We start from the raw sequence: 27,835 nt of genomic DNA, 5'->3' as shown, positions 1-27,835 counted from the left end.
CTTAACTACTTGCACACACGACTGTGAGTCGGAAAACCATTTAACAGATTTATGAGCAAGCACATCGCCATAAGATCTAAGTGCAAGAAAAACCGCCTTAAGCTCCCTAAAAGTTGAACTTTTTTGACAATCTTCGTCAGACAACATATCATGAAAAAATGAAACCTGGACAATTAGCAATATAAGCACCACATGCAAAACCACTAGCATCGCTAAAGACTTTCAACACATCAATGGATGTATCTTTACTCAAAAACCTACAATTGATGTGGTCAATACGATCCATCCAGAACTCAAATTCTGACACACACAAATTGTCAGACGATATAGCAATCCGTCGATCCCAAGAGGGCCTAGACGTAATTTCTACATACAGAAATCTAGTCATGAGTCTAGCGAGATTACCAATAACAGGCATCATGGAAACAATTTTCCCAGTACATTTTGCGAGCTCTCTTGCGCTCACCATAGGCAAGTAACCTGTTACACGGGACAAAACCGTTTTTAAATCTGCAATTCTCCTATCAGGAATACAAATAGAAAATTGTGCACTGTCCCAGAGTAAACCTATCCATTCAAGTCTTTGTACTGGATACCAAACTGATTTTTCTTCATTTACCACAAGACCTGCATCAAATAAACTTTTTCTGACAAATTTAGCATCCTTCGTTGTACTTTCAAAATTCTTGTTAGTACCCCAGCCATCGTCGAGAAACATGACAATCTTAATTGAATTGTATCTCCAATATTTGACAATTTCACGTAATGTTTTAACAAAACAAAAAGGGGCACAACTCAATCCAAACGGAACGACTGAATAACAATAGTATTTTCCGTTTAAACTAAAGCCTAAAAACGTCTGATGCTCTGGGAAAATGTCAATATGATAGTAACCTTTAGACAAATCAAACTTGAAACAAAAGCTATCTTTATCAAAATATTCTATTCCTGTTTTCCAATCTTCAAATGTCATTTTTTCTTTCCAAATACATTTATTTACAATTCTAAGATCTAAAATTAATCTCTTCTTTCCGACAGAATTAATTGACACACTTAAAGGACTCACCACGTATGGAATTGTTTTACTTTCAATAATAAAGCCATTTTTGAGCATGTCACATACAGTTTCCTCAACAAAATCCATATTTAACAATGCCGATTTATTATTGTTTGAAAAGGATTTATCAGGACTTTTCAGAAAGGGGATTTTATATCCGTTTTCTATAGTGTCTACAACATCTGGATTAGCACCAATAGTTTTCCAAAAAGAAACATGTGACTTTAAATTTCCTTTTACACTTATGCCTGAAACTGGACTATACTTGTCTAAACAATGCCTATCAATGTCATTTTCACCCAAACAGTCACTATCATCATTGAAAATACTTATCATTGTTTAGGCCCTCCGATGCCGCTCTCTCGTTTGACAGACGACCCGCCGACCAGCTCGCACTCCCGCCGGAAGTGTCCTTTCCGTCCGCAACCGAAACAGATGGCGTTGGTGTTGGCGTTGGACCTCGCTTGGTAAGGGTGGTAGGGGCGAAAAAGCTGCTGTCTATCCCTACCCATGACCATGGATGTCGCTCGATTGGAGAACGCAGGACTGGAGAAGTAGCCTTGGCCGGAAGTCGCTGACGTCACGGTGGCCGTTGGCGGTGGACCAGCGCGGCGAGAAAATGAAACAAAGCTGTTTGAATTATCAGATTTGAGTTTTTGGATTGCCTTGGACTCGGCCTTGCGAATTTTCTTTTCGTCATCACTGTCTGAGCCAATGTCTGGAGTTTCGTACTCCTTAACAGTGGCCCAGCCCCCGGGAGAAGAGTCTGCTAAACGCACAAGTTTGTTTCTATGATTTAGTTTCTTTAATGATTCTTTAGCTTTCGCTTTGGCCGTGTCCAAGTTCTCGCAATCAATAATAGATTGGCAAAGAGAAGAAATGTCCTTATTGAACATGAATTGAATTCTACAGGAAGTGTTCTTGAAACTAGGAATGGTCGGTTTATCCACCGAACTTTTGTTACTACAGAGTTCTTTTTTCAACGTATCTATCTGGGCATCAAAATATTCACGGAACAGACCAAATGCCTGAAACACATCTTCTTTATCTCCCGAGGGCCTACCTTGTTCTCCCTGGCCACGTGGCATGCCAGCTCCTCCTTCCGGTGTGTCGCTACGACCGGCCTCCGACTCCTTCCTCATAACACTGCCTTCTGTTTCCGTCCCCCCAAACATAGCCTAGCAGTGGCTTATTAAATTAAATAGCAATATTAAGTATTTAATTTCTAAATTTCCAATGTCCAAGAAAATAAATAGTGTTCACAATAATAAAACACGCTACTAGTGTACAATGACACGATCCTCTCCGTACCCCACTTGCTTATCGAATGATTTCCCAAATCAGTACATAACCCAATACTTGTAATTTCCTCGAGGAAAATGTAAAACTTATATAAACTACAGTACCCTATAAAATCTACCTCACAACCGAATTTTACATTATCAATTCCGATAATAAATACATATATAATGCATGCGATTACATTCTAAGTCATGCCGATTAGGCGTTTTTCAATGGGTCATTCATCAGGAAACTCCAAAGTACTTTTAACACTTGAATCTTCAGTTTCTTTTAGCTAAGTAAACCTGTTCGATTTTTAGAGCATTTTTACGTTGAAATTAGGTCACACGTGAAAACAATAATATTTTTTCGAGCCCTATAGAGTTAGAGTCAAGTCAATATTCTGCAAGACACATATTCTAGTTGACCATCCCCACCAAACCGTTTAAAAAAGCAAGTTATCGTCGATAATTTTTAATGTGACCACAATACAATGTGTTCAATGTTGTTATTAAAATATAACTAAGGGTTTTAAAAAGGATAAGCTAGTACATGAGAAAAGGGTACATTGAAGCGGACTTGGAAGAGCTTAAAACTTAAAAAGTATAAAAGTATCAATTTAACTTCTATTCCATTGCTCGAACTAATTTCAAATAATGATAATTGAACTGCTATTGACCCAAACTTTTGATTCTGTTTTAGGGGATGCCGTTTTGGGAGCCATCGGCAACCGTGACATCAGACCGGGAGTTGCGCATCATGATCCAGTGCACCAAACATTTTTTTAGCCAACTGAGTTCATGGCACACACAATATACCCTACCAGAATAGATGTTGTGTGCAGTCATGAAGCAGAGACCGCGTGACAAGAATTGTTGAGCTGAGAAACTAACCGTGATACCAGACCCGAAGCTTCGTATAAATGTACATATCAAACAAACATCGCATATCCGGACCGGAAGCTCCGTGCTGAGATGCAGCCTCATCCGTAATACCAAACCGGAAGTTCCGTACAGGGATTAAACAGAAACCATGATATCAGAGGGGAAGCTCCGTAGTGAGATGTAGCATCACCAATATTAAGAAATCGGAAGTTGAATATATGGATAAGGCAGGCGACCCGTTACATGAGCAGAAGTGCAGCAATATTTTATGAATTATGTTTGTGACTATCACTACATTGTTATGCCATGATTTGTCTATATCTAGCATTCGACATTCACAATAGTATGTGTATATTTGTACCAGTTTCACCATTTGATATTGCTACCATATTTGACTTCCGTGGCCTGAAAACACGGTCACATTGTTAGGCGGCCCCTGCGAACTCGCTAATCCGGTCTCTTAATTTTAGAGAAGGGGGGACGTTAACAGTATAAAACTAATTTATATATTGTATACTGAAAATGTTATAAAGGAGACCGCTTGCCGGTGGAACTAGTAATGTATGAAGGGTAAAAACTACAAGAAAACACACTACTTTGATTGATAATGGGCATTTCAAGATTCAAAATGCCATTAAAAAGATAAAAGTCAACTGGCAAGAATAAGTTGATAAGTGTTACGTTATGTTTCCTGTTATACAATACCTGGGTTGGTAAATCTTCCAAGTACAGGATACAATGCACAGTGAAAATAATAGCTATAAATAACTGTATACTAGTAATGGCAGTACATGTATAAGACAGGTAAAAAATACATTTCGAAGTATTACGATCAACAAAGAATCAAATTATACATAGTAAAATTGTTAGGCACCCTTATAAGTAAAGCTGCTTTTCTCAAGAGGTGGAGGAGACGGAGGTAGTGGATGGTTGAAAAATTAAACAAATTGTCGAACGCTTTTATTTTGCCAAAGTGAACGAAAAATACGGCTGAAACATTCTGATTGATTTACAGATGTCACAAGTGATACCATGTGACCTAATAGGCACCGCGGGCTTTAACAAATCTGATTGGCTAATTATGGTCAGCTGACTTCAAATAGCATCTGCATTGAAATCATGACTGATTCTTTTGACGATAAATGCAATAAAAACATTATATTGTGATTATTGATGTTTAAGGGAAATTAAAAATAATTTTTAAAAAAAACACCCATTGAAATTGGATAAAAGTGCCCTGTATGAACATCTGGGCCATAGCTCGACTTTTTAATTTTGGTTTGAAGAATATATATTTTGATGGTTTTCTTTAAATGACGGAAACAACATTTTCTAAGAAGAAGCAATGGCGTACATGGTTCAATTTCCTACCATCAAATTTATACGATTAAGATAGTATTTTCTCCCACCTCAGATAAGTACCTAGCCTGGGTTACCTGCCCTTACCATTTCATTATCGGGCCTGGCACAAGCTCGAAATGGCTGCCCCCTGTGTATTCTTTATCTTATGGAAAAAATGTTTTGTGGACCGTCTCTTTAAAACTCTGTAAGTATTTCACTCTTATATCGATGTATTGAAAACTATCGTTAGGTAGTGTTGGTTAGCTTTGGTTTGTTTGGAAATCGGATGTTTACGTAGTTGTATATTTTTCGGACAATGAATGGAATATAGGTAATTCGGATACTGAAATCTTGTAATACAAAAAAACACATCAATTATTCAAAAATCGATATGTCAGTGTGTTCATAGTATAAAGGCACGGGTTTGTTTTAATCTTTATTGTACCGTTCCAGTTATCATAAACGTGTAGTTCCAATAAATCCATATAATACAAGAGAGAACGTTCTGAAAATAGAAGAGAGTAACAATATTAGTAGTTAATAATTAAAAATACTGATCTGCAAAGCAAATTATTTTAGAAATATAAGTATATATATTTGTAAATGGCAGTTTATTTTTAACATGAGATTCCTGCAAAAATGCATTCAAGAGACTGGATATCCCTTCTTCAGGAGAAATAATAAAATCATTGGAACAGGAACTAAGACTGGCATAGTGTTGCCTATATATCTACCAGCTAAATAACGGTTTTTGAGAATGTTAATAGTCCGTAATGAAATATTTAAACAATGTCGAAACCATATATGTAATGGACACCAGTGAATGGGCTACACAATAAGTGAACTGATGTATCAAGTAAATAAGCGCTATATATATTATGCTTAAAACTAAGACAGTGATATTTAATGTGAATCACTAAAACAAGGGACAGCATGAATGGAAAGGTCAGCTATGATATTGGGAGATACCGGTAAGACCAGCAAATGATAACCCTTACCCTTAATCCAATGCAGAAGGTATTACCAGTTAAAAAAATTATTACGCTGTATATAGGAATGTCTGTATAAAGCGGTAAAGGTTTTAAACTACATTAAAAAAACATTTCTTTTTTATTTACTCTCTGACTTTAAAAACAGTAGGGTCAGCACCTTTTTACAGTCGGGTAAGTACAGTCGGGTAATTCGAGACAAATGTATTTTTTAGGCCTTAGTTTTAATAAGAATATAATGGAAGAGAAGAATTTAAAATTGTTATTGGGAATGAAATCTTCATGACCATGGCATGTGTTGAAGGTAATCAGCTGTTCAAGTTTATGTGGACAGAAGTGTAAATGTGGTTATTTCTATGAATATTATTTTTGCAACAGGTAGAGGCAGTCCTGGACAAATTACCAGAGGTATAATGAGCTCATCTCTAGCAGAGGATTTGAAGTACCTTGTACTATATAATGTAGAAATGGAGACCAGAGGAAGTGCAACAAGAAGCAGTGTTTTAAATTAAAAACAATATAAAAATAGCAAACTTCAGTTGGGACAATATTAAACCAGATTCATGTTGGTCCATGTGGTTTTCAGGGTGCTTCTAGACTTACAAGAGGCATATAATCAAACCAACGCATTCTCCAACTTTCATAAAAGGCAACGAATGGAGATGTTTGATACAAAATTATTGAAATATTGCTTTTCTGTTTGTGACATATGCATATAAATCAATAACCATACAATTGTACTCCATTATATAAACTTTACATATGGCTGTGAGAGTGTCAGAAGTAGGAATCCATATTTGGTAACTTTACTAAACATGAGAAATTAAGACTGATATTGTCTTTGGCTGAACTTTTACTTATTTTAATATCTGAAAATTTTCCATGAGAAACCTTGAACAAATTCATTTTTACCAGGATTGATTACTGTTGCAGACAAAATTAGGACTTGGCATTTAAGTAGTTTTGTTAATTAAAAACAACTCCTTGGAGTCCGGACGAAACTCCTATGCCCACTCTAGTATGCAATGTGCCTCATATCTTCCATTTAAGTCTTAAAGAAGAAACAAACTAAATAATCTTGCCAACTTTATAAGAGATGCATATAGACTTGGAAATAACATATTAAACAACACTGTATAATCTTTTTTCTTTGCATAATATATCCATGATGTGAAATGTTATGATTTGTTCCCTTGTTTTCATCTTTATGAGCTCATGCATTCCTTAATATTTAAGTATCTCTTTGTTAATATGTAGCAACTCATACTCATGTATTGCTTATTGAACATTAAATTTCTATTTATTTATTTTGTATATCTTTATGATGAGAAACTGTAATAGTTTAAATCGAATAAATTCTGTTCTGTTTTGTTCATCTATTCCACTTATACCCTCTGAACAAAATAACTCACTAACAGGTCAGGTTGGTAAAACAGGTAACTCTATTTGCCATTCTTAAGTTTTTGAGGTCAACTTGTTATGGAATATGGAACTTATTCTACCATTAGAAGTAGAAACATAACATTCATAAATATTAGTATACATGAACAAAACTGCCCAAGGTTCTTGGTCCCCCTTCATACTGGTAAACATTACTGATTAGTTGCACTTGCAGACAGTGTTGGCTAGATGAGACTGTATGATAATGCACTGTCATATCTCCAGTATGAAGTATTATCTGTATAAAACAGGGGTATCAATGGATACCATCCAGTTCATTGTTGCCAAGTGTAGGACACAATGTTTCGATAAGTTTTAAATACCGTAGTAAGTAGTTCCTTAGCGATATTTTTCTTGTATACTGCAGTTTGGTTTAAAGTATCCGAAATTGGCATTACATTCGCATAATCCGAACACTATAACAGTAAACCAAAATGCAATTGCTCAAGAATTTTAAATCTATGACAAAATATCTGCTGTGCTACAGTTACAGGCTTAAAAGCTAAATGTTATTTCGTAATTTCATCCAATGGTTCAAACATTTATACTTTTACCCTATCCGCTGTACTTACACTGGAAGTCGCCATTTTGGGGCCACGCCCGACGTACTCTTGTTGTGCAGAGTACGCTGGGAACCAGACAAATAAGTACCATGCTAGAAATTCTTATCTTGCCCACAGGCGAAGATAAAATGCCCGTATGGAACTCCTTTTTACCTTGTAATTACCTCCCTTGTTGAAGACTGTCGTCTGTAGCATCATGGAAACCTGTTCTTGAGGAGGCAATATTTAGAACGCTAATTAATTAATTCTCGCTTCAAATGTCACCATAAAACAGTTTTCATGCACCTTTCAAGAAATAATGCTTCACTCTCCTTAGAACTATTTAAATACCGATTTGACTATTAACATAAGCAGAATCACTGCGCACATATCCATTACAACCATCGAATATCCATACGCAATTATTTTCACTAAGCACAAAATAGTTTTGTTTAACTGAGGTGGGAGAAAAAGCATCTACCATAGCCGCTCATGTAAGATAGGTTCATCCCGACCCTCGCGCAGGGTGTTTTGCGGAAACTCGTTAAACCTCGTTTCCGTAAAACACTCTACGCTCGGGTCGGAATTAACCTATCTTACACTCTCGGCCATGGAAGATACTTATAATATAAAATTCACTTCCATACACCGTCTTACTTGAGGCCATACCAAATGCATTATCTTGATGTTTAGCCTCATCCCCAGTTCGGTGCTCGTCTGGCGAATAGCAAAACTCAATATTGAGCCAAAGTAATCAGGGATATATTGGGTCCAGGAAAAAGGTGTTTACTGGGAAGAGTTTTATTGGGAAGTGTTTAATGGGAAGCGTTTTACTGGGACGTGTTTACTGGGAAGTTTGTACTGGGAAGTGTTAACTATGAATTGTTTATTGGACAAGAAATGTCCTTAACAGATATAGACCTACAAATGAGTATGATTTCAATGTAATTCCAGCTTCACGCTTTAGGATTGATTTTTCAAGTGGTAGATGGGTAGGTTTTACATTATAACTGCTTTATTGCATTGGAACTTGTCGCTTAATACGGAATCAATGTGGCATGACCTTAAAATTTAGAAGACGAACCGTAACAATATAAGATAACATGTATTATGATGGTATTAATAAGGTGATTTCATCTTGGCCAAGTTATTTGTCCGAGATCAGCTGACCGAGGACAAATAACAGGGCCAATATGAAATCACCTAATTAATAAGTATTTTATTAATAAACTTTTACCATTTCGGTTAAAAAAAAAAAACATTCTTATAACTTACCTTTAGTTCACATTGAAGCCGTATTTATCCCTTATTCATTCAGCGTGTCTGCTTTTATAGACTTGACTTTGTTGATTTTGACATGTATCCTTAAAGTGACATTGCACATACGTATGGATAAAGCACTTTACATTGTAAGGACGCATGTCTATTCGTCTTAATTTCGTTAATCGTTTGCCAAAACGACATATGTTTCACCTTCGTAGTCCATTTTGTCGGTGTACAAAATCATAATAGTCGTAAAATCCACCAACGGGTTAAAAACAACTGTAATATCAAACCGTACAAAGTGGTTCAATCATTCAATAGGTTCAAGTATTTAAAATAGGTTTAAACGAAGCACAAAATTTTCATCAGTCGGAAAACAGAAAACAAAATGGCTGACTTTAAAAATGATTTCCAGCATATTTCTTATATTAGACGAGTTTCGACAGCCAATGAAAATGGCCCATTTCTCAAATCCTATATAAGGCGAGCTTTATAGCCAATCAAAACGGAGGAAACTCATATCAGCCGAGTTTTGTTGATATTGGCCGAGTTTGGTCGTTATTTAGCGAGTTCTGGCATATATTGTCTTCAATTGTCTAGTTTTGGTAACAGTTGTCTCTGTATCTCGTCAAATACGTAATAGTTGATTTAAAAAATAATATATTAATATGTAAACAATTTATTTTGCAAGTATATATGATTTATATGAATTATTGCGCGCAATAACGATTCGAACTCCAACCGGAAGATAAGCGACTCTTTTTATGTATTTTGGGCTCGTAACTACTTAAGAAAAGGAAAAATATCAAAAATATTAGGCTATACCAGATTGATAATATTTTATAAAAAAACGATACAACAGACGTGTATGTAACATTTTCCACTTAATGCGAAATAAATGCCATTCAGGTGGTTTAGAATACATGTTTTATTTATTTTTTGACATGTTTCTGACAACATGGTGTTCTCTTGATTCAAAATACTTTTTTCCGGGGTGTATCACTTCATGTGGCCCCTGCTTATTTCCACCACTCCTGTAAACGTTTAAACCTATAAACCTGTGTTTAACTTCATTCGAATAATGATAATATATATAAAAATATATTCACTTTAACATAATCAGTCGCGTCTTTGATGTGTTGCACCAAACTTCGTCTTGTATATGTGTAGAACATATTACTTATTGTACTAGTGAACTAACAGTTCACAATCGTAGCGATAAGAGTTGACCTCCTTTAAGGAATATTGTTGTCAAACACGCCTGTGGATATGGTACAAAACAGGATGAAGATATTTTTCGCAGTCTTAGTGTCTGTGATTGGTATGTTTCCATGTTTAGGTATTTAACCATCTGATCAAATGCGTTGTATATGTCAGCATAGTTTCATTAATTAAAGCAGTTCCTGCTCGTTTTGTTCCGTTAAAGGCATACATGAATATACAATTATGGAATTTGCTCATTTTCAAAACGCCTAATTGATAACACTATAACGTATTTACATCATCAAAAATGACGTAACATAAATATTTATTAAGTCGCGCTACGTTTATTTTACGATAACGACACTGGCTTGACCGATGGCAGTGAGAGGATCAGACTGGTAAGGTTGTAGAGCAACGTGTACTGGAATGTTACCCTGGTTAGAGCCACCCTGGTTCTAGTATGTGCGCCAGAGTATAGAACAGTTACACGAGAACTTCGTTCAATAACGTCCCTCCCGTAAGTCGAATCATTTAGTTGTGTCTTGGCTAACCACCGACACAACCGGTCCCTTCGTGTGTTTTGATTGTTGTTTGGTTGTTGGTGTTTTACAGCAATACACCTTTTTAAGGATTGATGTACAATGCAGGTTTTAACAATCTTGCTAACTCTTACGTACTTTGCTGATATATCTATTTCGAATCCTTGATAAGTCCATTGAATACATGAGATCAATTTTATACGTTGAGTGAATGATTTAATGGCCGTTTCCATAACAGGATGCAAGGCTGGGTACCAGTGCCTCTCCTGTAACGGCATCCACGACACAGACACGTGCGAGAACGTGGCCACGTGCGCGAGTGATGAGGTAATGCGATAAACACACGTTTAAATGTGTCAATACTGCTGTAGCAATTGTCTCCGTCATGATTCTTGTAAGCGAATTATCTTAAAACGCGAGGGGTTTTTTTATAAAAAAAAAGAGCACATGTATGTGAAATGTTTGATCAAGCGTGTGTATGTATATGCATAACTTGATGAAGATAAGTGTGCTGTAATGTTAACTATTCGTGCCTTTAGTCATCGTTATAACTTGGTTAACTAAAAGCTTTATCTACACTAAAAAGTGAAACAAAATCCCTCCTCGCCAGGGTGAATTGGGAGTCAGCCAATAATGCAGATAATGCGCGCGGAGCGGACATACCTTGAAATATCTTAGACCAGCATGCGTTTATTTACCATGTTCCTCTTTCAGCGCTGTTTTGGTGTCAGCCTGATGACGGGAAACGGAAGCCGCTACTTGTCCCTTGGATGTCGGGCCGACAAAGTGAGTCCCTTAGCTTTGTATTAGGCAACAAAGCGAATCGGAACATTGTCACACTTGAACTTGATCGATGTCAAATTGAAATCCAAAGAAACAGAAAAATGTAATAATTATTTAAAAACTGCGTTATTAGTTATAAGCATTAGCATACAGAAAAATAATGAATATGTACGATATTATTAATAACGCTTCTTCGAAGCGCGACCCAGTTTTTTCAATGGTGTTTTACCGACTTTCACCTTATGACGTGCAGGACTGCTGGGTTGAGGAACCGGGTGGATCCCTGGTCGGCAAGCGGTCACGTGACAGGCGTGCAGACAACAACACGTTGCTATGCAACCATTGCTGTGAAGGCAACTTTTGCAATCAAGCGCTATGTGGACATAGAGGTATTTAATGGTTAAAATATGCAATATAAGTTATAAAAGAAAGGTTGAAAAGTACGTATGCTTCACCACCAGTTACGTTGATTCTTGCAATGCATTTGTGCGGGCATTATGTTGGCATGGGATATAGAATCATCGAACCTTGTGCGGGCAATATGTTGGCCTAGGATATAGAACATCGTACCTTGTGCGGACATTATGTTGGCCTAGGATATAGAATCATCGAACCTTGTGCGGGCATTATGTTGGCCTTGGATATAGAATCATCGAACCTTGTGCGGGCATTATGTTGGCCTAGGATATAGAATCATCGAACCTTGTGCGGGCATTATGTTGGCCTTGGATCTAGAATCATCGTACTAAGTGTGGAAATAAGTTGGCCTTTTACCAAGAACCATCGTTTCTAGTGCTGATACTTCGTTGGTTCTAAGTCTAAAACCATCCTACGGGGTGCGATTCTTTGTTGACCTTTAATCAAGAACCATTCAGCATAGTGCGGATATTTCGTTAGCCTTTAATTAAGAACCATTAACCATTCAGCAAAGTGCGGATACTTCGTTAGCCTTTAATCAAGAACCATTCACCAAGTGCGGACACTTCGTTAGCCTTTAATCAAGAACCATTCAACAAAGTGCGGATACTTCGTTAGCCTTTAATCAAGAACCATTCACCAAGTGCGGACACTTCGTTAGCCTTTAATCAAGAACCATTAACCATTCAGCAAAGTGCGGATACTTCGTAAGCCTTTAATCAAGAACCATTCAAAAAAGTGCGGATACTTCGTTAGCCTTTAATCAAGAACCATTCAGCATAGTGCGGATACTTCGTTAGCCTTTAATCAAGAACCATTCAGCATAGTGCGGATACTTCGTTAGCCTTTAATCAAGAACCATTCACCAAGTGCGGACACTTCGTTAGCCTTTAATCAAGAACCATTAACCATTCAGCATAGTGCGGACACTTCGTAAGCCTTTAATCAAGAACCATTCAGCATAGTGCGGATACTTCGTAAGCCTTTAATCAAGAACCATTCAGCATAGTGCGGATACTTCGTTAGCCTTTAATCAAGAACCATTAACCAAGTGCGGACACTTCGTTAGCCTTTAATCAAGAACCATTAACCATTCAGCAAAGTGCGGATACTTCGTTAGCCTTTAATCAAGAACCATTCAGCATAGTGCGGATACTTCGTTAGCCTTTAATCAAGAACCATTCAGCAAAGTGAGGACACTTCGTTAGCCTTTAATCAAGAACCATTCAGCATAGTGCGGACACTTCGTTAGCCTTTTATCAAGAATCATTCAGCATAGTGCGGACACTTTATAAGCCTTTAATCAAGAACCATTCAGCAAAGTGCTAACACTTTATAAGCCTTTAATCAAGAACCATTCAGCAAAGTGCGGACACTTCGTTAGCCTTTAATCAAGAACCATTCGGCAAAGTGCGGACACTTTGTTAGCCTTTTATCAAGAACCATTCAGCATAGTGCGGACACTTTATAAGCCTTTAATCAAGAACCATTCAGCAAAGTGCGGACACTTTGTTAGCCTTTAATTAAGAACCATTCAGCAAAGTGCGGACACTTCGTTAACCTTTAATCAAGAACCATTCAGCATATTGCGGACACTTCGTTAGCCTTTAATCAAGAACCATTCAGCAACGTGCGGATAAACCATCAAGGCCAATAAAGTATCCACACTACGTGCGGATATTTTGCTGGCCTTTAATCTAAAACCATCTAACGTAGTGCGGATACCTTGTTGCCATTTAATCTAGAACCATCTAACATAATGTAAATATTTTGCTGGCCTTTAATCTAGAGCCATCTAACGTAGTGCAGACACTTTCTTAGCCTTTAATCTAGAACCATATAACGTAGTGCGGATATTTTGCTGGCCTTTAATCTAGAGCCATCTAACGTAGTGCAGACACTTTCTTAGCCTTTAATCTAGAACCATATAACGTAGTGCGGATATTTTGTTGGTCTTTAATCTAGAGCCATCTAACGTAGTGTGGATAGTTTGCTGGTCTTTAATCTAGCACCATCGTATTGTGGATATTACCAGTGTAAACTTCCTGCATATATCAAATAGTTCTTAAGGGAATTTTAGAAAGGAATGGGTTCGTTTTCATCTTTATTGCACCGTATCAGTTATCATAAGCATTGTATGTCTAATTAATTTAATCCAATATTAGAATGTTTCATATAACAGTGTGTGTATACAACGTGATAGATTGCGTCATAAATGCTACGTGGGAAGGCAATATTTTGCTTCGAATGACGACTTAGAACAATGATAACTTCACTATTTCTTCACCATTTAAAATGAAACTTAGCACAGTCTATGCCGTTGACGGAGCCCCGCCTTCGGTCTTTTACCAGAGTTTGATTGAGAGTTTAGTTTCTTAAAACACTTCGACAAACCTTTTCACAATACAGAGTCTGACGGAGCACTGTCAAAACATTATTATGGAAACAGGTTTGTCGAATTGTTCGTTGATACTAATCACGGTATCAAACTTCGGTAATAAAACGAAGGCGGGGCCCTTTAAGCGGCATGGGCTGCCCTTTGTTTTATTTAAAATGGTGTAGTATTTCAAAAGTTTTTATTTTAAGCAGAATATTTCCTTCCGACGTAGCATATATGACGTAATTTATCACGTGGTATACACATTCTGTATAATATAAGAGCACGTTCTGAAAATAGAAAAAGTAACACTACTTGTTACAATACACATATAATTGTTTTTGTAATATAAACAAAACGTAGTAAACATATAATATATGCGTTACTTAAATATGATGTTACACATACGTTAAGTAATTGTCTTGTGCGCTAAAATGACATATCACATGCAATGACATAACAATGTACATATACAATATACAAATATGTACAAAAAAGTTCAGCTCACTCTCAATAAAAGACCATGAATGCAACATTAAGTATCAAGAACAATTAGCAGATTATGCTATATTGAAAGCAATCCTCATAAGTCCAATAATAATAATAATAATAATAATAATATCTTTATTTTAAGAAGGTGACATATTAAGATCATGTACAAAACTACAGAATCTTATTTTCGATATGGCCCTCTGAAACAGAATGAAAATATGGCAAATAATCATAAGACAAACATGAAGACGATGCTAACAACGATGACGATGATGATGATGATTATAAGTATGCTGTTGATGCTGACGATAATGATGCATATGATGACATGATGATGATGTTGAATCAATATTAGACAGATACTCTCAGTTAAATATAATTATGAATAAAACATCACAATTTGTATAATCACAAGTTTCCTATGAGGTACTGTTTGACCTTTATTTTATACGTATTAAAGTTTTTTGATTCTCGTATTTCCAAAGGTATATTATTCCAAACAATTCTGCTGTAATATGTAAACGATGCTTTCATATAATTAGTACGAGGTCTAGTTTGCAAAACAATATCTTTGTGTGCCATTGATCTTAGCATATATACATTATTGTCTGAAACTGTTACTAATTCTGACATATATGATGGAGCCATGCTATTCAACGTCTTGTAAACTAATACTGCTGCGTGGTATTTACATCTATCCGAGAAGTTTAGCCATTTTAGTTCTTTAAATAGATTTGTTGATGAATCTCGTTTAGATTTACCAAGTATGATTTTTGCAATTCGTTTTTGTAAGTTATTTATTTTATTCACATATGAATTGGTTCCCTTGCCCCAGACCAAGCAGCCGTAATCAAAATTTGGCAGAATATATGCATTGTAAAACATTCGTTTTGTATCAGGTGTGAGGAAATATATTATATTTTTTAGAAGTGCAATTTTCTTATTCAGATTTTTACAAACATAATCGATTTGCACATGCCAGTTTAGTGTATTATCTATATACAACCCTAATAACTTTTGCACAACAACATTAACTATTTGAACATCATTAATACAAAGTTCAAGATTCCCAGTGTTTTTTAATGTATTTGCAGACCCTATTAACATGCATTTAGTCTTGGAAGGATGCAATGACATATTATTTAGTTGACACCACTTATTAACATAATTTAAATGATGTTGTAATTTATTTTGAATATCCGTCAACTGATATCCAGATTCATAAAGTGTTGAGTCATCTGCATATAGATCTATATTTAATGTTGGATGCATAACTGCAATATCATTTATGTATAAAATAAAAAGCAAGGGTCCCAGTATGGAACCCTGGGGTACCCCAGATGTAACAGTGAGTTTTTGCGATTTAATTTTGCCAATCTTTACAATTTGGTTTCTATTTTCAAGATATGATTTAAACAAATTCAATGCTATTTCAGAAAAATGATACAGTTTCAATTTATAAAGAAGAATTTCATGATCAACTAAATCGAAAGCTTTTCTCAAATCCAAAAATATCGCACCAACTAGTTTACCACTGTCAACATCTTTAAGCCAAGTATCTATAAGTCTTATTAGAGCAGTGTTACATGAATGGTGTTTTCTAAATCCAGATTGTGTTTTGTGTATGACATCGGTTTTCTCAAAGTACAACTGTACCTGTGTCGCTATATGCCTTTCAAAGATTTTTGATATAGTTGGGAGTATTGAAATGGGGCGGTAATTATTGGGGTCCTCTTTGTTGCCCGACTTGAAAATTGGTATTACTCGTGCTTCTTTCAGTTTATCAGGGAAAACTCCATGCGCTATACTACTGTTGATAATTGATGCTATACAAGGTGTAATAGTATCACCACATTGCTTCAAAATTTTGGGGCCTACTCCATCTATGCCTGTGGCCTTTCCAACATTTAATTTATCAATAATAGTATGGACTTCATAAGGGGTAATATGTTTAATCTCAAACCAATTTGTACCTAGTTTTGTATCTAGAATATGTTTTAAGTTTCTAAAATTTGTATTCAAAAACTTTGTTTTATTTATAATGTTTGAAATGCTTACAAAATGACTGTTTAATTCGTTTACAATATTTGACGGATCTTCAACCGGAAATTCATTAAATGTCATTTTATGAGGTAATGCTGTCACAGTTGATTGATTCAAATGTGAAATATCTTTTAGATTTTTCCATAAATATGTCGGATTTTTATTGTCTTTTATTGCATTGTTGAAAAAATTCTTTTTACTTTTCTTTATCATAGAAGTTACTTTATTTCTAAGTATTTTATACTGGTCTATGTTGCCAGTTTTTCGGCATTTATCCCTGTGATTTATTATAGATATAATTTCCTCAGTAAACCAATCAGGCTGATTCTCGCGTTTCACACGTTTATCTTTGACTGGGGCATGTTTAGATAAAATGCCATTTAGAATTTCATAAAATCTTTTCAGTGCATCATTGGAATTTGACAATGAGTCTATTTCATCCAGTCCTGAAAACATCAATTCTGCCTGAAAAGCTTCTTTTTCAAATTTCTTAAAAGATCTATATTGTATAACTGTATGGCTATTAGGGGCCAATTTTGGTAATTTGTCTGTAATAGAATGTGTGAAACAAACGGGAAAGTGGTCACTTAGTCAATACCTAGACAAAAACAAATCTACCAAATGCATTATTTCATTTCCAACACATTGCAGACACAAATAAAATAGTTAAAAGATCTAATGCAAACAATACTGACCATAATAGTTTTTATTTACTTGGACGAAATTAAATTAAAAAGCTCTGGGACAACTTCTCAAACGTTTTCAACAATGGAGGGAAAATCTTTGCAACAATGATAATTACAGTCACCTGACCAATTTCAAAGACATCACTTATCCACATAACATATCATAGTCTAAGGGAAACAATAACCAAAAACTGGTGAAAAGTATAATCTATCGGCATGAATTGTCTCCCTTACATTGTCAGAATTTCAAATGGGCTACATTGATACTTTGTTGTCCTTTATTCTAGAAACATCTTCCGTAGTGCCGGTCTTAAATCCAAAACAATCGTATCTAGTAAGAATCTTTAAGGAATGAGTATCGGATGCTGGCATTAGGCGGACCTTTAAACACCCGCGAACGTTTAAATGATTAAGCCTAGTACTAAATGATTGCCTTTCCGCAATTTCTTTGACTAAAATTTAGGTTGTATTCTAACGTATGTAAATACTGCATTTCTAAGCGAATAAGTATTTGTATTCATTCATGGACAATAATTAAGAATTGAAATCATAAATGTAGATCCAATGTCTGTTATTATATAAATTTTGAAACTTATGAAACACAAGCAGGACATGCATCAAAGGCAGTTTTTAAATTTAATTCATATCTAATTAAATTTCCAACAGTGTCTATACCGAACAAATTAGTTCTTTTTTATATATTATTCTCCCAAGTTTAAGTTATGGGTCTGAAATTTGGGGTTTCAATAAGTCTTTGGTTCTAGAAAGAGTTCATTTAAATTTCTGCGAAAATCTGTTATGGGTTAAAATCAAAATATATTAATATATGGTAAGCTCGATAGGATATTTTTGTAGAAGAGCCATAAATATTATTCGATTTTGGTTAAAGGTTATTAAACTATACGATCATAAATATGTCAAATATGTTTACTCTCACATGTGTAGTTATTTAGAAGCAAGGCCAAATTTTAAATCATGGGCACAGTCTGTATGTTCTCTTTGGTTTTCATTATGTTTGGTTAAATCAAAGTGATGGTGATGGGAAAAAAATGTCTTTGTTAAAGTCAAGATTACATGATACATTTATATAGAAGTGGATGTCAGAGCTACATAACTCATCACGAACAAGAACTAATATAATGTTTTGTCATTTTGGGCTGCAACCTTATTTGATCAATAATAAAATATGTAAATTCAAAATGATATATGTAAAATAAGATAAAAAGCTGAAGCAGAAATGTGGCATAAACCTGAACAAATAACTTTTCAAGATAGAAAGTGTATATCATGCAATGTAAATATATAGTTTCATTTTATAATTGAATGTCCTATGTATAATGGCACACATATTGATAAACATTATTAAAAAGACAAAGTGTACCTTAATTTGTTGAATTAATGCCAAATGATGTTAAACTAAATAGAAATTCAGCCATGTTTATTCATTATGCTTTTAAATTAAGAAATATGCTCTTTTATTATTATGAATAAACGTGATTACTTATATTATGAATAAATTAAAATATGTACATCCAAAAAAGCAACTTTAAAACACACTGTCCTCACGCTATCGCATACTTGATTATTAAGGATGAAAATATATTTATCTATATTTACAAATATTTTGATTTTGTAATCTGTCCAATGACTTTTCTCTTTTTTATATATTTTATATATGTATTGTGATTTTTGCTTGGACTTCTCGTCCGCTTGTGAATGTAAACAGTTTGATATTTATTCAAATATACACATAACCATAATGCCTATATGACGTGTTAATTAACAGTAAAAGACTATGAGGATGTGCTATCTTTCAAACAGCTACGGACGCCTGCAAGAGCTCCCCGTGCGTGCACAGCAGCGAAGCGGCAAATTTCTGCTGCCGATGCTACAGCAGCTATCAGGGGCCTCTTTGTGACCAACCGGCCATTCACAATAATATTTTTCAAGCATTATTGTTTTTTTCCGACAATTTGTATCTCATCGTCAAAACTTGAGATGTTTCTTGCAAACAGAATACTAATGTAAACATTTGACAACGACACTTTTGAATGGGGTATTTATGACAGGTATCTTTTATACGATGTTCGTTGCATAAAAACATGGTTTTAGAATAATGTAAATAATGTATTATTATTTGTCTGCTCAATTATGTTTCCCGTTTTACACTGAATCGTAACCATTGAGTTGATCTGAAGTGTGACTGTTGGTTTTGTCTCACATTGTGTTCAGTGTCGACCACATTAGCGCCACCATTGACGCCCCTAGTCGGCACAGACCCGTGTCTTAGCACGCCCTGTCTCCATGGTAGCTGTGTCCCCGCTCCGGGAGGAGGCTACTCCTGCAACTGTGGGCCCTGGTGGACGGGTTCCAACTGTGAGCAACTCGTCTTTCCTGGTACGTAAAATGCTTAAAATGTTTATGCTGGAAGTACATGTATACTTGAGCAAGCACCAATTCTGAATATACATTGTTAAACAAATTTGAGAATTAAGATTGAAACAGTCGCCTTGTTCTGAACACCTTTTTCAAACGTTTATGTTCAACTCAATTGTCCCGAAAGATGTCAGGTAATATAATATTTTTCTGCGTAAAAAACAGTACTGATGCCTATTATGGGAAGCCATTGGAAAGGGCACCTAATGGTCCTCAAACCCCCCAACTCGGCTGAGAGACGGACACCTTTACACTACATAAAAACACGATTTTCGCGAAAGTTGCCAGGTTATGTAATCATTTCTTTTGTAGAAACCAGTTATGATTGGGAGGCCATTAAAACATGCACCTACTGGTCCCCACAAATTAATGGCAGACACTTTACCTGTAAGGCGTTTAACTTCAGGTGACCTGTGTGATTTCCAAAGAAACATGTGCCACTGGCATATGAGCGAAAGTAGCACCCTGGAGTGGGTACGCAACAAGGGGCCAACACCAAGTGCTGGCACAGGACCTCTCGCGGACCATCGTAACATCTCATCTAGTAGGTATTGTTCGTCGCTTTTATCTAGCGATGTCATAAGTTGGATACCAATTTTCGCTGATGTTCGCTGTTTTACGTCTCATTAATTGTACTATTAAAAATATATGAAAAACTATAATCATGGCGTCGCGTATATGTCAACGTTGCGGAAATTCACAAACCACAAGCAGAGCGTGATGCGGCTTCATGAGAGATTTAGCAACGCTCTGTTTTGTATTCTTGTCCTATGGAGAATGTAATTGATCTCCATTTGATGAAGAAAAAAAACCCAATCACTAAAGTCTTGCATTTTTCAAGACTGCCAACTCTATCAATTTTATTACCCTTAAAATATGCGTTCCACGTGTATTTTCAGACTTCTACATCTATCTAGAGGCATCAGACAACTCGCTGCAGGTTAGTTTGTACCAATTTGAAACGAGATAATATATCCCTAACAAGATTCAAACCCATCACCCAAACCCTTGGTGAATGGCGGACACCTAAATACGACCCCACCTTCTTATCGCTTTCAGGTTGGTAAGATGGAGTCGGCGGAGTTCCCTGGGGGCGAGTACTGTCTGGACTTCTACCTGTTTATGTATGGGCAGGACATGGGCTCTTTGTCACTCAACGTCCTCTCTGGCTCCTACAACATGAACGTGAAGTCCTGGCGCGGCGACCAGGGCCCCGTCTGGCTTCACAAGCGCCTAGACATATTCGTACATGCTGACAGGATATTTAATGTAAGCACTTGTAGTGGTAATAACGTCTTTTTCAATCGCAACTCATAGTGTAAGTTCTTGTAGATGAAAAGGTGCCTTTTCCCATCCGTCTCACATTATGTGTGTAAGATCTTGTAGTTGAAAAGGTGCCTTTTCCCATCCGTCTCACATAATGTGTGTAAGCTCTTGTAGTTGAAAAGGTGCCTCTTTCCATCCGTCTCTCATAATGTGTAAGCTATTCAGTGTGGACATACCACGTTGTTTGTGACGTCACATTTTGTAATAACGCGAAGCAAAATACCACTCGATTCGGAAATGATTATCGCTGTAAGTTTGTTATTTTTTATATCATTTTTTATAAAACATAGCGGAGGCTTAGCGGAAAAATGTACACTATCCTCTGTTACTGAGCGATATGTTGAGCAATTTTTGTTTTTTTCAAAAATCGTGGGCAAATGTTGATAATGTACAAAATATTATTTGTTATAACGAATCATTTCCGAATCGAGCGATATTTGCTTTACGTTATAAATGTGATGTCACAAACCACGTGGTATACCCACACTGCTATTGTTGTTGAAAAAGCACCTTTTCCCATTCAACTCACATAATGTGTGCAGGCACTTGCTTTTGAAAAGGCGTCTTTTTTCCATCCGCCTCACATAATTTGTGTAGGCACTTGTAAGGCGTCTTTTTCCATCCGCCTCAAACAATGTGTGTAAGCACTTGTAGTTGTAAAGGCGTCTTTTTCCATCCGCCTCACATAATGTGTGTAAGCTCTTGTAGTTGAAAAGGCGCCTTTTCCCATCAGCCTCACATAATGTGTGTAAGCACTTGAAGCTGAAAAGGCGTATTTTTCCCATCCGCCTCGAATAATGTGTGTAAGCACTTGGAGTTGAAAAGGGCGTCTTTTTCAAGCCGCCTCATAAAGTGTTTGCAAGCACGTGTAGTGGTAAAGACGTCTTTTCCACTCGCCCCTCATAGTCAATGTAAGCACTTGTTGTGGTGAAGGCGTCTTTTTCAAACGCTCACATAGTCAGTGTAAGCACTTTTAGTTGAAATGGCTTAGCTTCCACTCGCCTAACACAGTCAGTATAAGCAGTTGTAGTGGTAAAGGCTTAGCTTCCACTCGCCTTCTATAGTCAGTATAAGCACTTGTAGTGGTAAAGGCTTTTTTTCAGTCGCCTCACATTGTCATTGTAAGCACTTTTATTCTTGTATTCTTGCATACCGGACGTGTGTTTCCGGTCATGTGACCAGTGCTGGAAAAAATCGACTTACACACCCAATGTTAGACGAGTCACACGCAAAATCGCCCACTTCTTATTTCTTTCATAGTATGGTTTATGAAAAGTATGTTATGTCATTTCAATTAAGCGCAATCAAATATAAGTTTACTAGACTTTTAAGTAAAATTGAATATAAATAATCGTAAAAACGCGATTTATAGAGGAACTTTTTGACCGCAATAGTGATTTAAAATTGCTGCGCTTTATGACGTCAGTAAACAACGTCACACGCGCTTTTTGGTGAAATGAACAAAAGTGCGATTTATACGTAAAATTTTGCACAAATTGATTATTTTAGATATGCAAGAAAAAATATCATCGGCAAGCCTCGTGACCGGCGTACGCGCGTGCCCTCGGGTCGGAGGTTTATATCCTACCGGATACACATGAAATATACTTAGTCGTATTTGTAAAAAAAGTTGATGTAAATAATTGTACTTTGCACCGTCTTTCCACTCGCCTATCATAGTCAGTGTTAGTACTTGTAGTTGAAAAGGATTCGTTTCCATTCGCAATACATAGTGAATATAAGCACTTAAGTTGAAAAGGCGTCTTTTTCCGTCGCCTTTATTAGTCAGTGTACTCACTTGTAGCTGTAAATGTCTTTTTCCCTCACCTCAAATAGTCAGTTCAACACTTGTAGTTGTAAAGGCTTATTTTAAGTGGCCTCTCATGGTCAGTGTTAGTACTTGTAGATGTAAACGCGTATTTTTGATTGGCCTCTCATGGTCGGTGTAAGCACTTGCAGTTGTAAAGGCGTCTTTTCAGTGGCCGCTCATGGTCAGCGTAAGTTGTAAATGCGACTTTTTCAGTGGCCTCTAAAGGTCAGTGTAAGCACTTGAAGTTGTAAATGCGTCTTTTTCAGTGGCCTCTCAATGTCAGTGTAAGCACTTGCAGTTGTAAAGGCGTCTTTTCAGTGGCCGCTCATGGTCAGCGTAAGTTGTAAATGCGACTTTTTCAGTGGCCTCTCAATGTCAGTGTAAGCACTTGAAGTTGTAAATGCGTCTTTTTCAGTGGCCTCTCAATGTCAGTGTAAGCACTTGCAGTTGTAAAGGCGTCTTTTCAGTGGCCGCTCATGGTCAGCGTAAGTTGTAAATGCGACTTTTTCAGTGGCCTCTAAAGGTCAGTGTAAGCACTTGAAGTTGTAAATGCGTCTTTTTCAGTGGCCTCTCAATGTCAGTGTAAGCACTTGTAGTTGTAAAGGCGTCTTTTCCCGTCACCTCACATCGTCAGTGTAAGCACTTGTAGTTGTAACGGCGTCTTTTTCAGTGGCCTCTCAAGGTCAGTGAAAACACTTGTAGTTGTAAAGGCGTCTTTTCAGTGGCCGCTCATGGTCAGTGTTAGTTGTAATTGCGACTTTTTAGTGGCCTCTCATGGTCAGTGTAAGCGCATGTAGTTGTAAAGGCGTCTTTTCAGTGGCCTCTCAAGGTCGGTGTTAGCACTTGTAGTTGTAAAGGCGTCTTTTCAGTGGCCTCTCATGGTCAGTGTAAGCACTTGTAGTTGTAAAGACGTATTTTTAGTGGCCTCTCATGGTCAGTGTAAGTTGTAAATGCGACTTTTTCAGTGGCCTCTCAAGGTCAGTGTAAGCACTTTTAGTTGTAAAGGCGCCTTTTTGGTGGCCTCTCAGGGCCAGTGTAAGCACTTGTAGTTTTAAAAGCGTCTTATTAGTGGCCTCTCATGGTCAGTGTAAGCACTTGAGGTTGTAAAGGCGTATTTTCCAGTGGCATTCATGGTCAGTGTGAGCACTTGTAGTTGTAAAGGTGTCTTTTTCAGTGGCCTCTCATGGTCTATGTAAGCACTTGAAGTTGTAAAGGTGTCTTTTTCAGTGGCCTTTTATGGTCGGAGTAAGTACTTATAGTTGTAATGGCGTCTTTTCAGTCGCCTCTCAAAGTCGGTGTAAGTACTTGTAGTTGTAAAGGCGTCGTTTTCAGTGGCCTCTCGTCGTCATTGTAAGCACTTGTAGTTGTAAAGGCGTTTTTTTTCAGTCGCCTTTCAAGGTCGGAGTTAGTACTTGTAGTTGAAAATGCGTCATTTTCAGTCGCCTCTCATGATCAGTGTAAGCACTTGTAGTTGTAAAGGCGTCGTTTTCAGTGCCCTCTCATCGTTAGTGTAAGCACTTGTAGATATAAAGGCGTCTTTTTCAGTCGCCTCTCAAAGTCGGTGTAAGTACTTGTTGTTGTAAAGGCGTCTTTTTCAGTGGCCTCTCATCGTTAGTGTAAGCACTTGTAGTTATAAAGTCGTCTTTTTCAGTCGCCTCTCAAAGTCGGTGTAAGTACTTGTTGTTGTAAAGGCGTCTTTTTCAGTGGCCTCTCATCGTTAGTGTAATCACTTGTAGTTGTAAAGGCGTCGTTTTCAGTCGCCTCTCAAAGTCGGAGTAAGTACTTGTAGTTGTGAAGGCGTCTTTTTCAGTCGCCTCTCATCGTTAGTGTAAGCACTTGTAGTTGTAAAGGCGTCGTTTTCAGTCGCCTCTCAAAGTCGGTGTAAGTACTTGAAGTTGTAGAAGTGTCGTTTTCAGTCGCCTCTCATGATCAGTGTAAGCATTTGTAGTTGAAAAGGCGTCTTTTTCAGTCGCCTCTCAAAGTCAGTGTAAGCACTTGTAGTTGTAAAAGCGTCTTTTTCAGTGGCCTCTCATCGTTAGTGTAAGCACTTGTAGTTGTAAAGGCGTCTTTTTCAGTCGTCTCTCAAAGTCGGTGTAAGCACTTGTAGTTGTAAAGGCGTCTTTCTCACTCGCCTCTCAAAGTCGGTGTTAGCACTTGAAGTTGTAAAGGCGTCTTTTCCCGTCACCTAACATCGTCAGTGTAAGCACTTGTAGTTGTAAAGGCGTCTTTTTCAGTCGCCTCTCAAAGTCGTTGTAAGCACTTGTAGTTGTAAAGGAGTCTTGTCAGTGGCCTCTCATGGTCAGTGTAAGTTGTAAATGCGACTTTTTTGAGTCAATGAGACGATTATACTACTATTAAATATTGATTTATTGTCCTTTAATGGTTTAGATTTACTTTTCCTACAAATTCTTATCCAAAGTTCGTAAAAATCATGTTGATCACATCGTTTCTTCTGAATGATTTTTTGGCTACGATTTTTTGATTAAATTTTTTTCAGTTCGAGTTTGAAGGAAAGATAGGCCAAGGTTACCGGGGCGACATCGCTATTGACGATATCTCCATTCTACCCGGCAAGTGCTAGCTGAAGTTGTGTTACTATTTGAATTTCCTATTGGCAAAAACAATTTTGAATGCTAATACTTTTATTAACTATGTGATTAGTAACTAATCACCAACGAGTTACCAAGTCGTTTAAACGGGATACGTAGGTCGCTTTTAATGGATTACTTAGTCGGATAAACGAGATACTAAGTCGTTTTTAACAGAAACGTAAGTCGTTTTAACGAACAAAAACCAAAGTATGTCACCTAGAGCTATGCCTCCGTACGTTGTAGATGTTCAAATCATGAATCAAATATTGAATCTGGCAGACATTATAATCATTTAGCGCGAAGACAGAATTCGTAAGCATTGTTTCACACATTTTGAACAGCGAGTTATTGAAAACGAGTTTCATGTCTTATTTGAGTGCCCCAACAATATGAGAAAATAAGAATAAACCACCTTTAAAATGCTACATTGGTTGTGTATTCGAATATCATTTAAAATATAATGAATAAAGCAATGATACATTTATCATTAAACGTGTTGCATTTATATGCATGTATTACATTACAAATAATGACTCCGATTGACAGATTGAACAGATAAAAGCAGCAAAGGAGGCACTGATAATGTAACGTTGTTTTATGTTGTATCTGAGGTGGATGCCTATATTAAGAAATAAAGATGAATTGAGTTCCGTTGAGTTAGCTAGAATCGCAACAAGCAGAATAAAAAAAATGTCGAAATGGGCAGTTGAAGGCATCTTGTGAACTAATATATACATAATACATGTTACGTGACCATGGGCACTACCATTTTGTTTTGGGTCATAGGAAACTATGACGTCATATTTGCTTCTTGCGTCATGCTTCTATGACCCATTTCTGCTAATGTTGCGGTTAATATAAATACTAATAACGTTATGTTAGTGTTTGCATGTACAAGCATACAGTATAAGTACACTTTAGGCGTGGTCGGGGTCAACTTAGACACTGTCTACGGGGTTTGGGTTGGAGGATTAGAAAACAATGCATGCCTTTCACAATCCATGTAATTAAAGGGTGTGGCGTTATATTACCACTGCCGGATATTGCCATATGCATTTTAGCCAGAATACATGGGGAGAGATGATCAGGGGACATGATTACAAACAGTCTGAAGTGTGAGTCTAGAATCAGACTCAGAAAAGAATCATGCTTATGTCGTTAGTTAGTGTTAATACTGGTACAATGTCAAATTGTAATAAAGCAAACAAATATTGATTAACATGAATTACATTTTTGAACAACACCATAATGGCGCTGATATTAAAACAAACTTTTGAAACTATGATTATATAACAAATATTTTCATTTGTTTTAAATACCATGAAGTCGAAATCAAAAAAGCTCTCAAACTGTACATTTTTAACTTTACCTGGAGAATTTGCTTGTATTTATGATGGGTGGATTACCTTAACTTGATCAGATTGTTCATGCCGAGCTGTCTCTGTCTCTACCAAGCAATATAAACACACGGGAGAAGTGCCTGTATAATCGTTTGTCATCCTTGCTCGCAGTATGAAATAAAAACGAGAAAGTGTAAGAATAAATGTAAAAATAATGATCAGTTACGTCTTCAATAGCAATTCACAAATCTTCAACGGGATTTTATGACAGCATTTTATCTTTTTTCTTTGATCTTTCGGCACATCACCAGGAAAATTATGTTTAAAAACAACGGCATGTTTCGTCAGGTAATTATCCTTTTTATCGCTACTCTTCGAAGTAAGAAAATATAATGTATAAAACAGTTCTCGCGGGCACTGTCAGTCATTTTGCGATGATTTTGTCGTTTTCAAGCTCGTAGTAAATTCCTGTTCACCGTTTTCCAGAGCATTAAGCCCAATTTTGCTAATCGTCAAATTTTTCGAGGCTGTGCCATTACTTTGGGCTGTTTTTGACGTTATACGGGCGGGGAAGCGAAATACATTTCCATCTGTTGTTATGAGTTTTTCGTCTAAAGCTAATCGTTAACTGAGGTCCCTAAATCTCGAAATGACAGTGAGAAGTATCTTTACGTTGAACCATATCCGGCATGTAGATTCGTTATGTGGTTTATGACATATTTTAATCAAGCCAAAAATCGAATCGGTTGTTCATTTTTCTTCATTAAAGAAGTGAATCGCGTGCAATGGTCTATAACTTTTCCGCGTTATTTCATGTGGTCTTTCTAGAATCGCGTCCCTTTACATGAATGAAGTCAGTGGACGCAAACAGAACGCTGCAAATTATATTGACGCTGAAGTGACATCGGGAAGTTCCTACCCCGTTTACATGACAGGATTTATCCTCAGGAGCAAATTTTCTCAGAGGCAAGTATTTGTATATAACGCGGGCAAAT

The 27,835-nt window shown here is 36.7% G+C and overlaps 1 protein-coding gene across 1 annotated transcript; it reads left to right on the top strand.

Moving 5' to 3' along the window:
• Positions 1–10,066: 10,066 nt before the first annotated feature.
• Positions 10,067–25,546, top strand: LOC128244681 (MAM and LDL-receptor class A domain-containing protein 1-like). Its single transcript, XM_052962716.1, has 9 exons — positions 10,067–10,118; positions 10,778–10,866; positions 11,254–11,325; positions 11,576–11,711; positions 19,570–19,734; positions 20,180–20,317; positions 20,673–20,713; positions 20,833–21,042; positions 25,407–25,546. Exons 1-9 carry the CDS (start codon positions 10,067–10,069, stop codon positions 25,488–25,490), a joined length of 987 nt encoding a protein of 328 aa, XP_052818676.1. The 3' UTR covers positions 25,491–25,546.
• Positions 25,547–27,835: the final 2,289 nt, after the last annotated feature.

Source organism: Mya arenaria, chromosome 8 (genome assembly GCF_026914265.1).
Source record: "Mya arenaria isolate MELC-2E11 chromosome 8, ASM2691426v1".
NCBI classification, from domain to species: domain Eukaryota; kingdom Metazoa; phylum Mollusca; class Bivalvia; order Myida; family Myidae; genus Mya; species Mya arenaria.
Note: the sequence above shows the minus strand (reverse complement) of the source record. Positions and strands in the feature narration are given on the sequence as shown.

Coding starts and splice junctions, on each gene's coding strand:
- LOC128244681 (XM_052962716.1), top strand. CDS start 10,067: ATGGTACAAAACAGGATGAAGATATTTTTCGCAGTCTTAGTGTCTGTG. Junction 11,326..11,575: donor TTGGATGTCGGGCCGACAAA/GTGAGTCCCTTA, acceptor TATGACGTGCAG/GACTGCTGGGTTGAGGAACC. Junction 11,712..19,569: donor AGCGCTATGTGGACATAGAG/GTATTTAATGGT, acceptor CATTGTGTTCAG/TGTCGACCACATTAGCGCCA.